General features: G+C 39.3%; 2 protein-coding genes across 2 annotated transcripts in view; both read left to right on the top strand.

Moving 5' to 3' along the window:
• Window positions 1-4,265, top strand: part of LOC129431384 (protein NLRC3) — a 30,078-nt gene extending 25,813 nt beyond the window's left edge. Inside the window, exons 7-8 of the mRNA XM_055189248.2 lie at window positions 3,188-3,234; window positions 3,339-4,265. Coding sequence (XP_055045223.2) covers window positions 3,188-3,234; window positions 3,339-3,913 — 622 coding nt within the window. The 3' untranslated portion in view covers window positions 3,914-4,265. The remainder of the gene's footprint in view (window positions 1-3,187; window positions 3,235-3,338) is intronic.
• Window positions 4,266-8,127: 3,862 nt separating this feature from the next.
• Window positions 8,128-23,574, top strand: part of LOC129431383 (NACHT, LRR and PYD domains-containing protein 12-like) — a 62,489-nt gene continuing 47,042 nt past the window's right edge. Inside the window, exon 1 of the mRNA XM_073874828.1 lies at window positions 8,128-8,272. The gene's annotated coding sequence lies outside the window, so the exon portion shown is untranslated. The remainder of the gene's footprint in view (window positions 8,273-23,574) is intronic.

Below are 23,574 nucleotides of genomic sequence, written 5' to 3'. Positions count from 1 at the left end.
CGTTAGGTCGCGCTGGACCGGACCTAGACAAAAAGTTGTGGTTTAAAAGTACATATATTAGATTTTTCTTGTCAAAAATGACAATCGTTTTGCTAGATAAGACCCTTATGCCTCATTTGGGATTGTTTATAGTCCTTTGAAACTCTGTTGAAAAAAACTGTTAAGTGTTGAGTTAAGTATTAAATGTTGGGCTCTATTAAAGTCCATTAAAATGAGAAAAATCCTGCAATGTTTTCCTAAAAAAACATTAATTTCTTCTCGACTGAACAAAGAAAGACATCAACATTTTGGATGACATGGTGGTGAGTAAATTATCTGGATTTTTCTTTTAAGAAAATTGAATATTCCTTTAAGTAGCCTCCAGCAAAATTCACGTAAAAGAAAATGTGTGGAGGAAGTGACGGATGCCGTAAAGCAGTCAAATTTTGTAGTTTTTTTGTGCTCTGGTTACTACCAGAAACCCTAAGTTTTAAAGTACGAGTAAAAGCGATACAGACCCCGTCAGGCTATGGTAGACATGTCATTCAACCTATTTAAAGTCGATGTACTATCACAAGGGTCTTGAAAATTTATTATGAAGGTTGAAAAACTACATGGTGTCGCTTTAAGGAGACAAAACTATTCAGTGTTGTGTATGTTTAGAAAGCTTGAAAGACAACTTAATGCTGCATTTTCCAGGATACTATGAAAAGAAAGGTTGATATCCATTTTTTTAACCTAAAAGAATAGGAAAATCAAATACTATGGGAGTGGAAGGTACAAATAAAACAGAAAAATATGTTATGGAAGGGAGAGGAGTAGATGAAGTCATGAAAGAAAGAAACACAGAAATGGATGGCAAAGAGCTAAAAAGAAGTGAAAAGCCAGAAATCCATCATGAAGTGAGTGAAAGGATTAAAGAAGAGGGTTATGAGAGAAAGAGATGTGTGCCTTTCAAATATGTTTTACATTAATATAAACTAGGCAAACCTATTTTATTTATATAACAGTCTTTATACCTTTATGTTCAACCTTGTTCATCATGGTTACAGTCAGTGTTTTTTAGATAATGGTAAGATGCATGTATTAACGTAGTATTAAGACAAAGGGTGCTACAGTAGAGATGCTAAAGGTAGCTGCTTGGCTACTTATAGGAACATTTGTTGTTGTGTTTTTTTATGTTTCTATACACCGAATATAGAAAATACAGTATATAATTTATGTATCCACAACAACCATGCAAGGATGCTTACTTCATTGCCACCCCTCATAGTTCTCATGCCACCCCCTTGCCACCCCATAATATAATTTTCTAGATCAGCAACTGGTGAACAGTGAGTGCTACTGTCATGATGTGAGGTCACAGCACATTCACTGTGCACTCAAACTATGTTCACGATGTTAGATCATGATACACTCACTGCACGCTTATATCATGGTCACAATGTGAGGTCACGCCACACTCACTGTGCACTCATACTATGGTCACGATGTGAGGTTATGGTACACTCAAACACAATCATTCTGCACTCATAACATGAACTCAACATTCTGAATTCACAATGAGCTCACATATAGCTCACACTGTGATTATCACGGTATGAGAACGGTGTGACGTCACTGTGATCTTGCGTGATCTCACGTGTTGACTGGGAAACTACTGACATCACAGAACAATCAATATAGAAACCAATGCAGAGAAAACAATCTGAAGTTATATACAATCTTTGTCTTAACTTTCTAGCCAAACTTAAAGCCCTACTTAATACAGACACTATACAGGGTGTATAAACTGTGTTTGTGTGCTGCGATTGCAGACTTCAGCCTCACCTTGAAAAACCTGTTCAGTAGAAAATTCTGCTGCTCAGGTATAGACAATCATCTTCCCCTGTACAGTAATTCCCCTGCCCGTCCCCTCTAATATAACCTGCTTTTATCTTTTAATGAGTCAGTACACATCAGCATCTACAGACTAACCCATCATTATTTCTTTAGTTTTATGACACTGTTTTCTTGATTACTGGTTACCATATGACATCATATTTGTGTTGTGGAGATTATATTTTCTCTATAGTAAAAGTAAATAAAACCAAATACATTGACATATGTATTATTTAGATTTGATATTCTGTGAAATCTTTTGACTAGAGCAAAATCGTCAGGCTGGAGCCGACAAGAACTAAAGTAGACACAAACATAGACTCATTGTTTTGTTAAAAAAAAGACAAATTAATGTGAGAAGCTCCGATGCAAAAGCAGCTAAAAGGATATAATTACACTAACCAAATACTCTCTGCACGTATTGTACATTCATCAAATACTTTCGCTTCAAATCCGCTTAATCGCGACCTCAGGCCATTCAGAAATATCACTTTTTTGGCAGAATCGGTTCAACGCCATGTTGATTTTTTTTAGGAAAGTCCTCAAAGTGCACAGTATTCGCAATGTAAGCGGACATATCAAAGTCAAAGTAGCCTACCTTTATTGTCATACAAGGGTATACTGGATTTGCAGCATTGGTCCACATAAAATACATAAACATCCAAACAACACTTACCAACAGAGACGAACCAGCAGAGATGGAATTCACATTATGCCCCAAATTGCCGATGTGCAAATAACAGGTGGAATACAAAACACGATCAAGTGCAAAAATGCAACTTGGGCAAGTTATTACAAAGTGCTAAGTGGCATTTAAGAGCCTCACAGCGGATGGAATAAAAGATATTTGCAACCTCTTTGTTCTGCAACTAAGAACTTGATAGTGCTGCTCAGAGGGCAAAAGCTGAAACTCTGTTTTAAGGGGATGATCCTGTGACTGAGCTACAACTCTAGCTTTCCTCTGGCCCTGTTTCATGTATAACTCCCCAAGTTGATGGGATATCAGAGCAGATCTGGAGATCAGCTGAATGGAATGCTAAGAAGAGTCATGTGATCACGGGTGGTGTCCACCTGAGTTGACATCATTGACCAACGTCAATATCCGGCATTTCAAATACTGACTAATAACCTTTTCATTGCCATAAAACAGAAATTACTGAACCCAAATATAAGAACCTGATAAAAAGGCTCATTTACATGAAAACATGTCAGATGCATGTCAGAAGAGGATTTTATGTATAATCTATTGATTTATTTTTTGTGTATGCTTGTTTATTAAATTAAATTTTCATTGGACATCAGCAAAATGTGACTTCTTGTTTTATAGTGTGACTCATGCTGGAGAGATCATGATCACAGCAGGCCTACGCAAGTGTAAGTGTTTACACAGACAAGATCACAGGCATGCATGCACGTACACAAACACAGTCATTTTTATGTTGTAAATGTCTTCTCTTATATCTTTATTTTGTGTACAGACACTTGTGATCTCACACTGGATCCAAACACAGTAAACCCTCATCTCCGTCTGTCTGAGGAGAACAGGAAGGTGACACGTTTGGAAAAGGAGCGAGAGTCATATCCCGATCATCCAGAGAGATTTGATTATTGGCCTCAGGTTATGTGTAAAGAGATTCTGACTGAACGCTGTTATTGGGAGGTTGAATGGAGCGGCTGGAGAGGTGCTGTTATATCAGTGATGGATAAAGAAATCAGCCGGAGAGGAGCAGATGATGGATGTAGATTTGGGTTCAATGAAAAGTCCTGGAGTCTTGACTGCTCCGATTACAGATTCACTGTTTGGCACAATAAAAACCGCATTGATGTCGACTCTCCTTTAATCGCTTCTAAAAGAGTGGGAGTGTATCTGGACTGTCCAGCTGGCACTTTGTCTTTCTACAGCGTCTCGAAGAAGCTCACACACTTACACACATTTAACTTCACATTCACAAAACCACTGGGTGCTGGATTCAGGATTTATACTGACTCCTCTGTGTCTCTGTGCTGTACTAAACAGCCTTCAAACAAAACACACAAGGGTCCAGAGTCATAAGTTTTGCAATTTGGTTAAAAGAGCAAGATGATGATTCTGCATTGAATTGTAGGTTACCAATAAAACCTTATCCAATCTGTAACAGCTGATGGATCAATGATTCAATGCTTCTACATGATTTCAGGAAAACATGTATGAAATATTTAAAAGACAAAACAACTCAAAATGCATAAGAACACAAACATATGCCTAAAATAATTTATTCACAATGTCCTTGGTCTTTTAAAGTCCACACTGTATAGTACCGAAGAGGAGAGGGGGTTTGCGTCCCATCCATCCTGGATCCTTGAAGTATATTCATTGCATGCGTTCAGGATGTTACCTCATTATAGATTTTTGTTATACTTTCGGTTATGCCAATGTCGACCTTTTTACTTCACCGGACAACACCCATTGCCTGCTATGGTTTGCCTTGGCTAAGGGTCCCCTCATCATGGATGCTTTAATGCATACCTGGCCACATAACCTGAGGAAGGATGCCTTCCCCCCAGTGAGCCACTTTGGCCCAATGAAACCTGGTTTTCTGAGCTCTCGCTTCTAGGGACTACCTCTCCCTGGCTGATTCCCCTGAGGCAGGAATTTCTGTCTCAGGGGCCGGGCACAATCTGGCACCTGAGGCCAGACCTCTGGAATCTCCATATCTGCCTCCTGAATGGAAATAGCATCACCTAAGACCATCGCCCAGGCTAGAGTCCCATCCAACAGGCGGCTCTATTCCCTTAAATGGCATCTTTTCTCATGGTGGCTGTTATTGCAGCCCATCACCTTCATGTTGAGAATGGCCTCTTTTGAGCTGATCTTCCTCACCTCAAGATGAAGACTGCTTTCCTGGTGGCACTCATCTCTATCAAGAGTATGGGGGACCTGCAGGCACTCTCTGTCTCCCACAAGAGCCTGGACTTTGTGCTGGGTGACTCTCACGTTGTCCTGAGACCTTGGCCTGTCTAATTGGCCATGGCTCCCACCAATCCCTAAGGATCAGGTGGTGAACTTCAAGGGCTTCTCTCCGGGGAAAAGGACCAAACTCTGTTTTTTTTCTCCCAGGCGATCATTGCCACATTTTGCCCGGCTCCAGTTTAGCCTGATGTTAGTTTTCTTGCCTTGTCAAGTGTTTGTTTTTTACTGTGGTTTCGCTCTCGGGACTTTGTTGAGTCGCGTGTGAAGCACCCAGTAAAGTTCCTCTCTATTCATATCTGTGGATTACTCAAGTTCCACTCTCCAGTTATTGTGGATTACTTCCTTCTGTGAACTTTGCCTTCCCTCATAGAGCAGTCTCCTGTGATTGCCAGTGGGTTCATCAGACAGTGGTTTTCCGGTGGATTTTTTTTGTGGATTACTTATTGTGGATTCTCTAAATGTTTTAATCTTGTGTTTAAATGTAGTGTGTTATGGAAATGTGTTTTTGGCAATGTTTTTGGAAACCAGTGTTTAATAAATAGCTTTTATAAACTCTAGTGATGGTCTTTAATTATTAATTAATCATTATCTAATGGTTTGCAAATATATCATTATGTTGACTTTACTTGTTGAGGCACATCATTAACTCATTATTTAGTAATTGTCGTAATTAACACACTACTAATGCTGTAATTAATAATGTATTAATGCATATTAGTTTATCTGTATTATCTGGAAGTTGAAATATAAGGCTTTGGCTCATTGTGGTAATTAACAAATTAGTTAACATTATTAGTTAATAAAAGAAGAATTAATCTACAATTACATATTTAATTAATAACAATTCATACATTAACTAATATATTAACCAGACAAACTCTTTATTAGTTGCTAAAAAGGCAATGCCTGCTGCACGCGTATCAAAAGGATTTATAATAAAAGAGACGCTCACATTGACAAAATACCCACAAGACACTAATTTAATACTAAACTCATATGCGATTAAGTGAGTATCTGGCAAACGCGAGCGTCTCTTATTATAAACCCCTTCGAAGCGTCTGCAGCAGGCTCGTATTTTGACATCCTGTGTGATGCACATAGGTTCACATGATACGCCAAACACGTATTTTGAAATGACGAGCCACACACATAACAGGCTATATAAATGTTGAGACAAACTTCTCATCATGCGCCCTCAAAAAAGAAGTCACCGGCCGCCACACTGAAAAAATGATTCATTGAATTTAATCAATTTTTTTTAAGGTAAGTGGTTGCAATCAATTTATTTAAGCTACATTTAAACAAAAGTTTTATATTTTATTTTACTTTCCTAATCTTTTTGTTTAAATGTAGCTTAAATAAATTGATTGCAACCACTTACCTTAAAAAAAATTTGATTAAATTCAATGAATCATTTTTTCAGTGCACTGACATTATGATTACAAGTACAAACAAACCTCAATATGCAATAAACATTAATTACATTTATTTAGTTATTTTTTAGTTTGTGTTTATTATATTGCATCGCTTCATACGCACTAGAGGGAGAAATGACCTGGTGATTTAGGAAATTATTTCCTTTATCATTTAAAACTAGGGCTGTCAATAGATTAAAAAATTTAATCTAGATTAATCACATGATTTCATGAGTTAAAGCAACACTATGTAGTTTTTTACCTTTAAATAATGTCTCTAAAATTATTTCAATGATAGAACAACTTTTAACTGGACAAATTGTACTGTTGCTGCAACCTGAGCAGCCTCCTAGCTGCTACAAGTACACTCTGAAAGTGGCGGTGGAGGGTAGGAAACACAGCCCCGCCCCTCCCCCTGCCTGCAGAAGAGTGTCTGATACAAGGCACTGTTGCGCTTTTCAACCACATGGGGGAGCTGTAAGTCATTTTTACATGGAAACTACATAGTGTTGCTTTAACTCGCAATTAATCGCAAATTAATCACACATTTTTATGTGTTTTAATTTACCTAAATGTAACACTCTTCAAGTTTTTAATGCTCTAATCAGCATGGATTTGGTCAATATATATGCTATATGCAAATGTATGTCTACAACAGCCTGTTTACATTTTCAACAGAACCATCAGCCATAGTTTTATATATGATTTTTCCTTTAGAAGACCTTGTTCTTTCTCCATTTCTGATTGCTGCTGATCATTTGTGACATGTGCTGGCAAATTGAGTTGGGATAAGCAAATTTTCAAAAATTAGTCATTTATATTTTAACATTCTCTATTATAAAACTTCAAAAAAATTGGAACAATTGTTGTAATCTGACAAAGCATGACATAACTACACCTGTTTACGCAGAGCAAAAACAATATCAATGTTAAATATGTTTTTCTTTTATTGTTTAATTTTGACATTGAGACAGACTGCTTTAAGATACTGTAGGCTAATGCAAGGGTTTAATATAATGATACACATCAGATACTTTTCCTCAACAGTTTAACCAAACATTCACTTCAGATATAACAGATTATAGGTCATACCTGCGTGAATTCTTGTCAAAACAGATATTTTTAAAACTGTAATTTTGTGTTAAATGTCTATATATATCGGGGTTGCGCCCTCGCGCGTTTGTATGCATGCGCTTCAGACGTCTGCGTCAGACTAGGGCTGTGCAAAAATATCGATACAGCAAACTATCGTGATAGTTAGCTGTATCGATAGTGTATCGATAATTCAATCTCTACTATCGATATTAAAAAAAAACCCCATCAAATCCCTCTATGTGCGTCAAACGACCTCCTCTGCCGCTGCTGTAGTTGTCACTGTCCAGTTGTCTGCAATATACGGCCATTCGGCCAATGTCTCAGAAGTTAGAGGGAGTGAGAAAAACCTATGAAAACCTCCGACTCATCTAAACAGCGCGGGTCACTTGCTGCGCCTCAATTCATCCAGCTGTGGGTCAAACAGAAACTATGTGTTGCGTTAATCGTGCGTTAATAAAAGTAGTGCTGTTAACATGAATTTGCGTTAACGCATTATTAACGCGTTAATTTTGACAGCCCTATTTAAAACATAACAAAACTATGTGCAAAACATTAAGAACTATTATTAACATCAACTATTAAGCAGTTAATGTTGTATATATTCTATACTGTAATCTGTTTTGAAAGAAAACATTTTTGTAGTAATATATAATATAATTAAATAAACCAGCTACTCTTAAGTCTTATACAAAAGAGCTCAAAGATGGTGACACCCGCATTTACATTAAAACAGGTGGATAGTGGGTGTGTTAAGCCTGTACAATAGACTTCCGGAAAATATAGTTTTCCTGAAACAGGTTCTCTCTCTATCTCTCTCTCTCTCTCTCATGAACAGCAGCTGATTTACTCACTCACAGACGGAAATCAAACTTCTGTTTAACCTGTAGAAAGGACAACATTTTATGGAAACACAACACAGACATTGCAGGGGGAAAAATATTGACGTAATAAGGTATGTAAAGTCTTCAAGTATGTACTTATCAGATTATATCCTGTCTTTTATATAATTTCAACAGGAGGAAACTTTGTCCAACAGTTCGCAGTTATCATTTTATCATTTATATGCCAATATGTACAGTAGTGTATATATGTATATGTATAGAAATTGTTATATCAAGATTGAACATGTCTAAAAGAATAAAAACGCATGTGGTCAAGAGTTAAAATGTTTGTTAAAACGTGACCCATGCATTTCAAATAAAGTTAAGAAGGTTGCCAGCTATAATGTTAGGTTAGCTGCATCATATAGCTTAAAGTTAACAATACAACAGTAACTGGCTTATAAAAACTAATTTACTGTCAAGTTATATTGAAGAAAGTCTTTGCTGAAGGCTTTTATAATTTTAATATATCACACAGAACAGACTGAAGACCAGAAAATGTGTTAATGCATTGTCATGACTTTTTATCTGAAATTAATTTTTTACGTTTTGACTTAAATTACGTGCTGTAGCCTTAATATGTTTCGAAATAAGTTGTTTTTTAAAAAAAAGGCTACAGAGTCAAAATATAATATGGGTATATTTATATAACAAGGGTGTAACGGGGCATCACTTAAAATTACAGCACGCAAATCTTATTTACCCTATAACTGGAGCAACTAGATATTTTACCACAGTAATTACTGAGATTATTTTACTTACTTTGAAACAAGGATAACCAAATTAAATCAGATGCACTTTTGCTATTAATAGCTTATCAGTTACATAGTATGTATACTGTCATTAAAGTGATGTGTTATATTTATATTTTGCTTACAGACATCAACTGTATACATTTACAATATACACTGTAAAAAAATTCTGTAGAAATTACAATGTTATTGCAGCTGGGTTGCCGGTAATTTACCGTAGATTTAAATGTACGTTATTTACTGGCAAGAGTTTGTTCAAAGTAAAAAAAAATAGATATTAACAAGTCTTTATCTTAACAGAATAAAACTATACAATAACAGCCTCATGCAAAGCATTCTGGGAACCAGAAATCATCATCAACCTTTTTCTGTTTTTTTGCTTCAGATTTTGTTTCCCAGAATGTTTTGCTTGATGCTGTTTTTTTAGTTTTACTCTGTAAAGACAAAGACCCGTAAACGTTCAATGTTCATTTAACTTTGAACAAAATGTTGCCAGTAAAAAACACACATTCAAATCCACGGCAAGTCACCGGCAACCCAGCCGCAATTTCTATGGAATTTTTTTACAGTGTACACTTGCATCAGGTAAGTAGCATATCGTCACCTTCCCAATATAATAAGTCATTTTTTCAGGTTTCTCAAAAAACACAAATAAATGAAAATTTTCAGGTGTGTTTGATTAGGGTTGGAACTAAACTCTGCAGGACAGTGGCTCTCCAGGACCCAGGGTTCCCCACTCCTGTCATAAAATTAAATCAATACACCACTTCTCTATATAACCAATAGATTCTTCATATCTGAATGACGTAGAGACATGGCGGTTAGTTTATATCACTCAAATTGGCAGGTAGCCTATGGACATGGAGGTTGGATAGTTTCACTTGTGGCTTGGAGTATAATCACTGGTGGATGCCAATGTACTTCCTAGCAACCAAACAGAGGTATCCTGAGTGGGCTCTTCTGAAACATGTTAACATTATTGTACTAGTTTGAATCCCGAATTTTGACACAGCAAACACCACTTTACTTTCCTTCAGAGAATGTACCTATCAATTTTACATTAACACTCTGGGGTCGACTGCGCCGCAAACTCTATTTTTAAATCACTCCGCAAAGAGACTTAGATTACTCTGCTGATTTTGGACATACAGATATGATTTATACATCATTTAAAACGTTAAAATGTCTAGTTTTTTTGTGTCCACCCCCAATAAAAACAGAATGTGCTTCTCTCAAAAATAAGAAAATAAACATGATCCTCGTTTTGTTCTCTCTCCCTCAGTGAAGTCCTTTCAGAAACGTGTCAGAAAAATAAACTGTAACTTAACGAATACTTGTCATAGAAACAAAAGATAAATGTCTACATAATGCTTGGAATGTCAGGTTTTAAATGATGTAAGTGAGATAGAAAACAGATATTGTCATTCGGTGTAAACTGTATGAGAACGAGGAGAGGGACTGTCTTTCTCCTGTTACCTGTTTAACTCTAATGAGAAGAGATCGCCACACCCCCGAACCATTGAAGTGAATGAGCAGAAACATCCATATGCATAACTCGTGCCTCCTAGAGTCAATGGATACGCAATCCACAATCCAGTCTCTCCATTCCTTGTTGTTTCATCCGATTGCACCAAACATAACATCTAAATCCTTATTTACTTGTGTATGTGTTAGTATCTCCAGACGCGTGTGTTTTCTTTGTCTTCTGTCAAACAGTTCCCGCGAAGGGAAATGCACACACACAAACACACGAGTCAGGAAATTCAACACGTTTTTTGAAATTCTTATAAAATACGCGATTGCAAACAATACAATCCTTATTTAGTTGCATCTAAGCGTTTATCTCTGCACAGCAAGTTTATTACAGGGAACGAGGGTTACATCCGTAACCGAGACATTCCCTTTTAGTTGGTCACTACGACATCACGTCGTGACTGACGAATTGGGAATCCCTACCAAAACGCCATTAGGGGCTGACCTCTTCCAGTGTCTGCAAAAGGCCCTCCGGTTCCACTTAAGGAGATGGAGAAATAGGATTAAGGCAGAAGGCGGGCACTAGATGTTCCTTTAACCCCACAGAAGTGCCAGCGACTGGGAAGCGCCCTACCTGAGCAGGATAGGAACGCTGCGGAAGCCACCGCCCCTTTTAAGGGCTTATGGTGGGCGAAAGACAACCTAAGTTGATAAAGGACAGCCGTGGCTGTGTAAGCAAAGCAGTGCTCTGCTGAGGGAAACGTGGGCTAGTAGGATTAACCCCACGGAAAAACACTCACAAAGGAACCCCGCTTAGGGAACACAATGTGGAGCCCGAGCCAAACATGTAGGTTCGCGAGGATACAGCTAGTGAGAGGCTGACAGCCAATGCTCCGCAACATAGGCTGCCAAGGCAGTGGGGGAAGAAGAATTTAAACCATTATGCATTTTTGTTCTGATGGCCTTCCATACGGACACTTATTGTGAAGCACCAGTCAGAGGCTGCAACCCGACTTGCGAGTCTGCTCTCCATGCTCCCCCCTGATGAGGAAAGAACACGAGAGGATACAGGCTCGATACAAACACTGTAAAATCTAATGAACGTATTAGGTGTCCCCCAACCAGCAGCTCTGCAGATGTCTGTTAGCGAGGAACCACGAGCGAGAGCCCAAGATGAGGCAACACTCCGTGTGGAGTGCGCTCTCAAATTAAATGGACAAGGAATGCCCTGCAGATTATAAGCCAGGGCGATAGTATCAACTATTCAATGAGACATCCTCTGCTTAATGACAGCTTTCCCTCTCTGCTGACCACCATAACAGACAAAGAGCTGGTCTGAGGTCCTGAGGCTTTGCGTGTGATCCACGTAGAGTCGCAGTGCGCGTACGGGGCACAACAAAGCCATGGTTGGGTCTGCCTCCTCCGGGGCCAGCGCTTGCAAGCTCACCACCTGATCTCTAAAGGGAGTGGTGGAAACTTTGGCACGTAGCCTGGCCTGGGTCTAAGTGTTATGCTCGAGACAGCAGGACCAAACTGAAGGCACGAATCGTCAACGGAGAATGCGTGTAGGTCCCCTACTCTCTTCACGGAGGCCAATGCTAGTAGGGTCAGTTGAAGGTATGAGAGCAAGATATTAATGGGGCATTCTCGGGGGTCTTCACATTGCGAAGATCACCAAACGACGAACAGATTATTTAAGCGTTTACGCGTGTCTATTAGACGGCTCTCACTGCAGAGATGGTGTTAGATACTGTTAAGCCGGGGCATAAATCAAATCGGTCGTAATCCGCCGCGTATTTTGGGTACTATGAGATAAAGGCTGGAAAAACCCTATCATCATCTCGGTAAAAAGGACCGTCTCAATACGTCCTTCGCCAGCAGGACATCGACTTTTGCACGCAGTACATGTGCATCGGACGCTTTCACTGCAGTGAAACGAATGCCCGAGAATTTGGGGCTGTGCTGGAAAATTGTATTTCGTAATTGTAACCGAGGCGGATTGTTTGTAAAACCCAACGAGACGGGCTGGGAACTGAAGCCAAGCACCCAGGGACCGTACGAGGAGAATTAACAGCACTACCGAAGTACCTGCGGTGGGGCAGCCAAGCGGGGCAGGTGTGACTGCCAGTGCGTGTGCCTTGCGAGCACAAACATCTACAGTGTGTGCGTGTGTGACACTGACCTGAGCCCGCTGAGGGTGACGGTCATCTGGTCTCCTGAGCGGAGAGCGCAGACTCCGATGAGGGTGATGGTCGTCTGGTCTCCTGCGTGGAAAGCCGTGAGCGGGCACACACCAGCTCACCCTCCCTCTCCTCTATCGCCAGCGGGTGTTTTCCTGAGCGGATAGAGCAGACTCCGGAAAACAATAGCGATAGAGGAGAGGGAGGGTGAGCTGGTGTGTGCCCGCTTGTGGCTCTCTCTCGATCCTCAGGAGACCTGGAGAGGGAAGAGGAATGCACTCTAATGTGTGGTTAAGTGGGTACCGGGAGTGATCCTCTCCAACTCCGGGTCGCCCGTCTCGGGGCCACTTACAGTTTTTTTTTTATTCGCTTTGGTACTATTTTCACAAGTAAGGTGTACATTTTCAAAACTCTACAAAAATCCTTGGACAAACTTGGACAAAAATCCAAACTGATCACACTTGTAACGCAGCTAGTCATTCTTTCAAAACATGATGTAATGCTTTCAGTAAGTTGCACATGTTTTCAGTCCACATTATCATTGTTTCAAATACAAGATTATTGTAATATGTAATGAGAACATTTGGTTTAATCACCGAAACATAACAGTATGGTCTTCTTTCAGTTTAATACTTTTAACTATCAGTTCATCCAACAGCAAACAATGCAAGATACATGTTTCAAATCAACCTTAAAAGTGCTGAAATTAATATGCTACAGTACTATAAAATACATATTACACATATTTTCATTAGGCAATACACTTATCAATAATCAAGTGAAGGATCAATGAAACATCTTCTACAATCATTTGAGCAAATTATAGTAGTTTTTATTTTTCGGATATAGTTGTAACATAGCTATACTTTCTATAATGTAACTGAATGAAAATATAAAATTTAGTGCACACATTACATTACAGTAATTTGGATCAAGCCTTGAGCATTTGGCCTTAGACTTTCGTCCACCTCTTTGACCTCTCTGTGGGTGCCCATGCCCACCTCTCTGATGGATCACTTGTCCACAAGCTCTTCTTATTCCTTGCTATCTGTCCTGCTTCATGTTGAAAGAAATTGCCAGTGTTTCACCCCTACTTTTAGAGTATATCTACTGTAATGACCAGTTGTGGTTACCACTATGTAAAATCAATTAGCAATAAAGAGTATTTTATCATGTGTGGTTACACATAATTTATATGTTCGTACAAACACACATTTTATTTCTGTAGTTCTGAAAATCCATATACTGTATATTGCTGAAATAAAAATATATAGGTTTACAGTTCAGTGATTAACCATTACAGTTTTTTATAATCACTTTGCTACTATTTTCAGAACATTGATGTCATTTTTCACAACTCTAGATCAGAGGTGGGTAGTAACGAATTACATTTACTTCGTTACATTTACTTGAGTAAATTTTTTGGGTAACTAGTACTTTTAGAGTAAATTTAAGGATGGGTAATTTTTACTCTTACTCAAGTACATTTCTAATGAAAAAACTGTACTTTTACTTCGCTACATTCGGTGGCGTTACTACGCTACTTTCAAATGGTAATAATGAATGAATATATTTTATTTTTTAAGTTTATATGGCTTGCTCGAAAGTCTCGCGAGACGTTAGAGAGGCTGCGTGCGTTGCGAGGGGTGGCTACTATCACCCTTTAGCGCGCCTAGATGAAACATAGATGAAAGGAGATGACTGAAGCGGAGGATGACCTATGCAAGCTATCGGAGGCAGATCACGCGTGGCCTCAAGTTTGGTCTATGTTTACACTACAAAAGGTAAAAAAGAATAGTTTCATAATGCAATGTATGCTTTGTGCACCAAAACGAACTGACATCTCAGCGTACAGGTATTCAAGCTCCAACCTGAAACAACACGGCGGTACGTGTCACTTTGTGCAGTGCCTTATTGTAATATAATTTCATGCACTGTTTTTGTCATATGCGCTCTTGTGCAAGCAATGAGAATTACTCTAACCTTACAAACAACACACGTTCACATCTGCACATTTCCATATCATTTCCTCATAAAACTAAACAAATTGAACAGCATAGTGTTAAGTCTTGCATTAATATAATACGGGAGAACCGGGGCAAAAGTAACGCTGGACGAAAGTAACAAAGCGATTTTCTCAGAGGACTGATAACATTGCATCCCAAACTATGACAGCATCTTTGCAACCTTTGACAGAGCTGACAAATATCGCGTTATTTACTCACCATTTTCCGGGTGTAGATCCAGAAAGGTGTTTTCAAGTAAATTCCAAAAGCGGTCATTGTTTTCTTAACGCGTTATGTTTCTCGTTTCATCAATCTTCAGGTTATTTAGTGCTCTAACACATCCTGAAGTTTGACTTCTCAAGAGTTTTTCAAAATAAAAGTAAATCTGGTTTAAATGTGAGGAGATCCTGTCAGGACGAAAGTAACACTTACTTTTGTACCATTTATATTATTCTAATTTTATTTAATTTAATTTTCATAGTGTTCAAACTGTTGAATTTAAGTTTGTACTGTTTGTTGCTTTTGAAACATTTGATAAAACTGAAATTTAAAATGAAAATATAATTTCATTATTTTTTACAAAGATAAATTACAAAATATGTTTGCAGTTACATATTAAAGAGGTCATAGTCATGTATAGTTAATAAAAACAAGTGTAACACGAAAATCTACATTGTTTTGTTGTGTTAAAAAAAAGTAACAATTCACCACTTATGTTCAAAGTGAAATTATACTAGTCATTTTACATTTGTTCAAAATTCCACCTGGTATTGATAGACCACACTTGTGAGTTACTGACCACAGCAAAAATATATCTCTGTCTGAAACATTATCTTTAAAAAATTAAAAAACTTTAAAAAAATCTGAAAAATTTCTCCCCTACACATAACCGGACACCTTACTTAAATGTGGAAAATACATACGAATAATAACTGGATTGTATTTTATTTAATTCCTTCCTAAATAATCTATATACTTATAAAAATAAAAGAATAAAGTACGTTTTTAAAGAAACATGTTTTATATATTATAATAAATGTAGAGTTGATTTGCAAAAACAGAAAAGTTCCATTTGAAATTCTAAAATAAGCATTTTATCAAGCTCCTTATGTTCATTAATTGCACATTAATGACAACGAAAATAACCTATTCATATAAAAACATGATAACAAACAGCACACACATTCTTTTTTGCTTACTGTAAGCTTGTCTAAAGGCAGATCCAGCCAAATTTTGTTGTGAACGTGAAAATAAAGACACAGTTAACTGTCAGAAAACAGTCAGTGTTTGTTTAAGATTTTTTTTAATGACACGTTATGTGGTGTTGGAGGACTGAGATAGACTGCTTTACTTTAACCTAGGTTTATTAGTAGTATATAAGCAGAACAATGAGACTTTTAAGGAGAGGTTTGTGAAAGCCCTCCAAGTAGTCTGAAATTCAGGGATTTTACGCTTCTTTTCAATCAAATTGGAAGTAACGAGTAACTAACTACTTGAGTAGTTTTTTCATCTAATACTTTTTTACTCTTACTCAAGTAAATAATTAGATTGTTACTTTTACTTTTACTTGAGTAATTTTTTGTATAAGTACTTGTACTTTTACTTGAGTACAGATTTTGGGTACTCTACCCACCTCTGCTCTAGATACAAAACTCAAAACGGTTATCACTTGTTACACAGGTTGTCTAGTGTTCAAAACAATGCATTGTGCATTCACATCTTTAAAGACATTGTGCACTTGGACAATCATTGTTTCAAAACACAAATTTACTGTGAAATACCATTGAAACAAAACTATAGATCACCCACACACAAGCAACTGATAGTTTCACTGTGTGATTGTTTATACAATCATTAAATATTATAGAACAAAATTGGTGATACAGATTTCATTATGGTACATGTAAATACATATCTGTAAAAGTTCTGCAGTAGTAGAGAGAATTCTACAGACACATTGAAATCATTGAACAAAGTTTGTAATGTATTGATGAAAACACTACAGTAAAATCACAACATAGGTCACATCATTCCACAATCTGCACTCAATCATCAGTAACAAGTTGGCAGAATTGGACAAGCAATTTCAAGGGCCTGCATCTATACAGTACAGTGATAATTGGTTCATGCTCCATGCTTATTGGTTACAATGAACCTCATTATCTTGAAACTTTCATGATTTTCAGTAAACATGGAAGATTGTTTGTCTGTTTCCATACAACTATTAAGAGTAATGCAACAGTTACTTATCATTTTGGGCAGTTGTATCGATGGATAGTTAAATCATTGTAAGAAAATGAATAGACATTTATTTGAAATGTGATGTGCGAATTGCCTTTTGAAATAGTTGTACTTTGATGTTAAGTTGTGTCATATTGAACAGGTGATTTTTGTTGAATGAACAAATGATCCAAGTTTTATGTGTATTGTATCCAAGCAATTGAGAAAAGAGTTAGAGTTTTGAATCATTGGTTGTGAGTTTTGTGTCTAAAGTTGTGAAAAATGACATCAAGGTTCTGAAAATAGTAGCAAAGTAATTGTAAAAAACTGTAAGATCAGTTGGATTTAGTGCTGGTCAAATGTATTTACGCAAATAAGATGAGAAGCATATCAAAAGTATTGTAAGCATTGCATTGTGAAAGACAATTACTTCATATGAAAAGTATTTATTTGATGACACAATGATTAAGTGTGGTGAAAAAGTGAATGTATAATTTTGAAGTCAATTGAACATGTGATTACATGTTTAAAAAAACTGACTATTTGATGATCTGCTTTGAGTTTTGTACTAACAGTTGTGAGGTTTTACCACATACTTACATACTGTAAATAGTACCAAAGCGAATAAAAAAAACTGTAAACTCCCGATTGCCACGGGAAGCGGCTGAGTGGGCGGGGCGAGCTGCTGACGACCGGTTCCCCTGCGCTGCCGAGATGGGGTCCGAAGAGGGGAACGGAGGGGGCTGCCGCAGGACGCCAACGGCAAGAGGCAGACTGAGGAGCTGGCGTTGGTGGACCAGGGCAGCTCTCTTCCGCCGGGGCACGACCTTGGAGATCGCCTCAGTCTGCGCCGCGGAGCTGAAAGACTCCCCAGACTCACCGAAGAGGCCGGTCTGTGAGACAGGAGCATTCAGGAAGTTATTCTTGTCTGCGTCCATCGTGTCAGCCAGACACAGCCAAAGGTGGCCTTCTTGGACCACTGTAGTGGACATCGCACGAGCGAGGGTCGCGGCCTCCCTCGTGCAAATCTCTCTAAAGCCTTCCTTGGTGAACCTGCAGCAACGGCATTGCTTGCAGTGCTGAAGCCGCCACTCCGCATGCCTGGTGGGCAGCACCCGTTAAACTGGACGACTGTCTAAAAGCATGGGAGGGGAGGGTTGGTCGGTCCTTCCATGAGGCAGCGGTGGCCGGACACAGCTGCATCGCGACCCCCCACTCCACCGGAGGGATCCCTGTGTAACCCTTAGTGGCTCCGCTGGTGAGGGAGGTGAGGGGTGAAGGCTGAACGGCCGTAGACGGCCGAGAATCCATGTTTGAGTCAGCTCTTTGTGCCGTCGGGAAAGAAAGGCACAGGAGGAGAGGACCGAGAGGCCAGAGCAGCTCCAAAGTACCAATCATGAAGACGGGCTGGTTTGGGTGGAGGGGGGTTAACCCCTCCAACCCTACCGGTTCCGCCGCTCGAGCGGGCACGGCCGCCATCCCCGGGTCGAAGTCTGCCTCGGAGGGAAAAGGGGGGCTCCCCTCTGATGCTGCTGCAGTAGTGGGACCAGAAGGAGGTCCAGTGGATTTGGCAGAAATCATAGAACACGACTCTGCGGTCTCCATCAGAGCCTCAACCGGCTGAGGACGAGAAGGCTGGGAGGTGGAGAACGCATCCCCCGACCTACTCAGCATAGTGATGCGAAGAGCGTCCTGCGAGCACTTGGCAGCCGCACCATGGCGGCGTTCAGCACTGCAAAGTGTTACGTCCCCTCCTTTAAGTCTAGGGGAAGGAGGGGTTGTAACAATTAAATAAAGAACTAAAATAATAATGAACCTAAATGGCTGACGGTCACATCAATCCCCTGATCCAGAAGAGACGACACAACAAAATTAACCAACAAACTTAGTTTATTTGTTGATGTTAAATAATCATAGAGTAAGCAAATCTTCAGGAGAGGGCAAGGCTTACCTTTCTTCCTAACTAAATATAAACGTCTACAAAAGTTTACAAATTACATGGCGCCCTCTCCCTACCGCTCATCAACATAAAGAAATTAAGTGTTTACATAAACTGAGAACAACACGCATTCTCAGAAAGTAAGAAAGAATAAAATAAAAACATAAAGTACACATCAATGATTGCTGAATCAATAAACAATTATTTCAAAATTCACAAAGTCAAAGTCAGACCACACTTGGTCTGAACACTTTTGGATCAGGACAAAGAGTGAGCGCGTTGCCGTCAGCACCCAAACGTGGTTTCACTGCTCTCTTATGCTGGTTTGCCGTTCACTCACTGATGTCCTTCAGCTGGAGCCTAATTAGCAACCTGCTACACACACAGAGAGAGTGAGAGAAAGGGAGAGAGAAAACACATGCCCAATAGATGTCACAAACCCCAAATTATATAACAAATACGTCCACAGGGGACGTAACAAAAAGGCGCTCGATCCCGTAGAAACGGCAGTCGTCCCCGCAATCCAAGAGGGTTATGCTCTCACAGAGAGAACAAAAACTCTCCACGAACGCAGCCTCGGAGTGCTCGATGACCAAGCACGAAGAAAGCGCTCGTGACCGTCTCTGGAGCCCTTATACTTCTCGCATCCAGGATCGCATGGATGGAAAGCTATCCTGAAAAGGACACTGATCTCTGAATATACAAGAGAGTGGCTGTCTTTAAAAAGACACAGAGCTCTCACGTATCACTCTTTTAGGGAAATCACTCTTTAGGTGCTCAGCTGATGATGCGCACAGGGAGAGGCAACGCACACACTAAACTCAAAACAAAAAAGATGCAGAGTAGTGGAATACTGCGAGCGTCCGCTGTGTTAGTACTGCTTGTCAACCAACTTCATCAACCGTTCCCAGAAGAGCAAGTAGCTTCTCAGTAGCAGATAATGCCGGCTTTCGAAGCGAAAAAGCTAATTTCCATATTTGCACCTGCTGCTTATATACGCACCTGGCGGGGCGGCGCCAGCATTATGCAAATATCTCAATGCCAAGTTCATTGGCGTTTTGGTAGTTATCGAAGCAGATTGGTCCCTCTAAGCGAGTTCAATTCGTCGGTCACGACGTGACGTCGTAGTGACCGACTGAAAGGGAACATAAAATCAACATTGAGTTAAAGGGATAGTTCGGCCAAAAATGATATTAAACCCATGATTTACTCACCCCTGAGGGGTAATTCTGAGGGTAATCCGCGCGGTGTTGTTGTAGAAATATCCATATTTAAAATTTTATGAACTAAAATAACTACCTTCCGGTAGCGCCACCATCTTAGTCGCATCCGTATTCAGGATGAGAGCTTACGCAGCCTACGGAGGCTACTCTGCTGCTGCTCTTTGCCCCCACCCTCCGAATTTGTCATACGTCACTAAGAAAAGTGCGTACACTACGCTAATACTCTCTCCTGAATACAGAGGAGTCTTAGATGGCGGCGCTACCGGAAGGTAGTTATTTACGTTAATAAAGTTTTAAATATGGATATTTCTACAACAACACCGCACGGATTACCCTCAGAAGACCTTTGTTTATCATCCTGGAGCCGTTTGGATTTATTTTGTGAAGGATGGATGCACACTTTTTGGACTTGAAGGTCGTGGACTTCACATTTAATTAACTGAAAGATCTAAAACATTTTCTAAAATATCCGAAAATGTGTTAGTCTGAAAAATGATGGACATATGCAACTCGGACAGCTTGGGAGTGAGTAAATCATGGGTTTAATATCATTTTTGGCTGAACTATCCCTTTAACTACGCCTTCATACAGTAATCACTTAAAAATAGGAGAAAAAGGTGTGCCAAATCTGAGCTTTCCTGGCTTTGTTTAAAGTTATAGAGATGCAAAAAGCTAAAGACCGATAGAACATCTTATAACCATTAAAAACAACAAAATTTTTATCTGGTACACTACATGCAGATTTTACTGATACCTCACTGTACTTTTATTATTACTATTATTTGTATGAATTTTCAATGATTCTTTTTGTATTGTATTATTATATTATATACAGTTATACTATATAGAATATATATTGTATACAATATGGGTCTCCAGTGTTGTTCGTAGTGGGCACCTACCCTGCATATTTTAGTTCAAACCCTACTCCAGCACACCTACTTTTAATTTTTAGGTAGCCCTGAACAACTTGATTAGCAAGTTCAGGTGTGTTTGATTCGGGTTGGAACTAAAAATCTTAAAAAGTCTTGTGAAATGTCTCCTTTCTTAACAAATGTTGCACAAAACTGTTGTAACATTTTACATTTTAATTCAACATGTTTTTTTTAACATACTGTTATGTACTGAAATGATGTTTTGTGTCTTTAAGAAATGTAAGCGCAATGCATCCCGGGGGCCGGATGTTATATGTGTGCATAGTGTGCTTTAAAAACCGAAGTAAAGATGCTGTTCAGAATCCCGATTGGCGTGTGATTAAGTTAATAAGACAAACAAAATATATATATATAAAACAGATTCACAACATTGGCGACGAGGATGCAGCTGTGTGGATGTTAGTACTGAATATACGCGATGGAAAAGTCAGGTATTCCTACGTTTGAGTGCTACAAAGATCCCGCAACTCTCGGTCCAAGATGGACGAGGTGGCTGACATCATTTGAACTTTACGCGGACGGGAAAGTACTGATAGTCAAGGACGACGCAACAGTGGCAGTTTTTCGGAGATGCAGAGCACTTCTTTTGCATCATGCTGGACCTAATGTTCAGGATATTTTCTCGACTCTGCCGGACACGGGAGATGCTGTTGATTATAATGCGGCCGTCACAGCTTTGAATGCGTACTTCGTGCCACGCGTAAACAATGCGTATGCAAGGTGTAGTAAACCTTTTTAGCGAAGACCAGGAGACTTGGATTTCCTCGAGCAGTAGTCTTTATTGCAGAAAGCAATCTTCAAATCAGAGCATAGAGCTCGGGGCGCTGCAGTCACCAAGTCTGACTTACAGTAGCCCTACATTGCAATTATACACATTTTAGGGGGCAGTCAACACTCAACTTTAAACAAAGCATGTAAATTCAGTCAAGGAATCAGCCCGATACCAGGAATTGCTTCAGCCCTGGTCTCATCAGCATAACAGTGTCCTACAGTGTTCATCCTAACAGTATCGCCCATACCTTCAAATGCTTAGAGATAAAGTTACAGTTGTGCCTTGAGCTTAGCAATCACCTTTAACTTGGTAGCATAAAGACAAAAGGTTAATGTCTTAACCACCCGGGCTGCCTGACTTGATTGTAGAATGTCATAATCTTTACCTAAAACACAATGTACATCACTTTTTCAGTTTAAATACTATTACATTGGAACCTAGATATAACATTTTATAAATTTGTAATCCTACAAAGGCAATCATTTTATAAACTTTCCCAAAACCGCGGAGAGACGGTTCAGCAGTTTACAACGCGTCTCAGACAGGCAGCAAGAGACTGTGCATTTGCGGATGACATGGACAATCAAATTCGAGATGCCATAGTAGGTAAATGTTTGTCAACATATGTGCGCCGCAAACTTTTGGAGGAGGGACCTAACCTCACACTAAATCACGCATTGGAGGTTGCTGCACTTTGTGAAAGGATAGAGGAACAAATGGGTGCATCATCGGTTAGTGAGACATCTACACCTGACAAAGAGTCTGTGAATCGCATCTGGAATAAAGGAGGAAAGCAAATGAAAGGAAAATTCAAGGGAAAACAACACGCAGAATACAGTAAGATGAATAAACATGCTATCGGTGTGGTAATTCTGATCACTTAGGGAGGGATTTAAAATGCCCCGCAAGAGGTCAGACATGCCATAAATGTAAAGGACGTGACCATTTCTCAAAAATGTGCAAAACTAAAAATGTAAAGCAGCAAACAGTAAATCAAGTTGAAAGTCAACCTGAATATGCATTCGTCATCCAAGGTGATTACATGGACGAAAGACTGAATGTTTACATGGGAAATGTAAATTTAAAAATGCTGATAGACTCGCAACTAGCAATATCATTGATGAAAGTACATGGGAAAGACTAAAATCAATGAATATCAAATGCCATTCATACATACCAGAAATGGAGAGGAAATTGTTCTCTTACTCATCTGATAAGCCATTGCCAATAAACTGAGCTTTTGAGTGTGAAGCTAGAATAGACAACCGGATGGTGTCTGCCGAGTTCATTGTCATCAAAGGGACTGTAGAACCGTTATTGGGGAGAGACACTGCTATGAAACTTGGAGTACTGAAGATAGGCACAAACATTGCAGCAATAACAGACCTCAAACAAACACTCCATTCACAATACCCAGAAGTTTTCCAGGGAGTAGGTAAGCTAAAAACTAAACAAATCAGCTTATATATAAACCCGAATGTTCAGCCAGTGGCACAGCCTTTAAGGCGAATATGTTTAATGTACGAGGTCATGTGGAGGAAAAGATAAAAGAACTCCTAAAAATGGACATCAGAGAGGAAGTGAATGGACCTACACCGTGGGTTAATCCAGTGGTAATAGTGCCAAAAGCTAATAATGAAATCAGACTGTGTCTTGACATGCGACAAGCCAATCGAGCAATCATCAGAGAACGATACCCCATCCCCACTGTCGATGAGCTTCTGCAAAGCATGAACGGATCCATGTTCTTTAGTAAGCTAGATCTTAAGTGGGGATACCATCAACTGGAGTTGACACCACAGTCTCGTCAGATTACAACATTTGCAGTCCATAATGGGGTATACAGATATTTTGGAGTATCGTCTGCAAGTGA

Source organism: Misgurnus anguillicaudatus, chromosome 13, assembly GCF_027580225.2.
Source record: "Misgurnus anguillicaudatus chromosome 13, ASM2758022v2, whole genome shotgun sequence".
Classification (NCBI taxonomy): Eukaryota; Metazoa; Chordata; class Actinopteri; order Cypriniformes; family Cobitidae; genus Misgurnus; species Misgurnus anguillicaudatus.
Note: the sequence above shows the minus strand (reverse complement) of the source record. Positions and strands in the feature narration are given on the sequence as shown.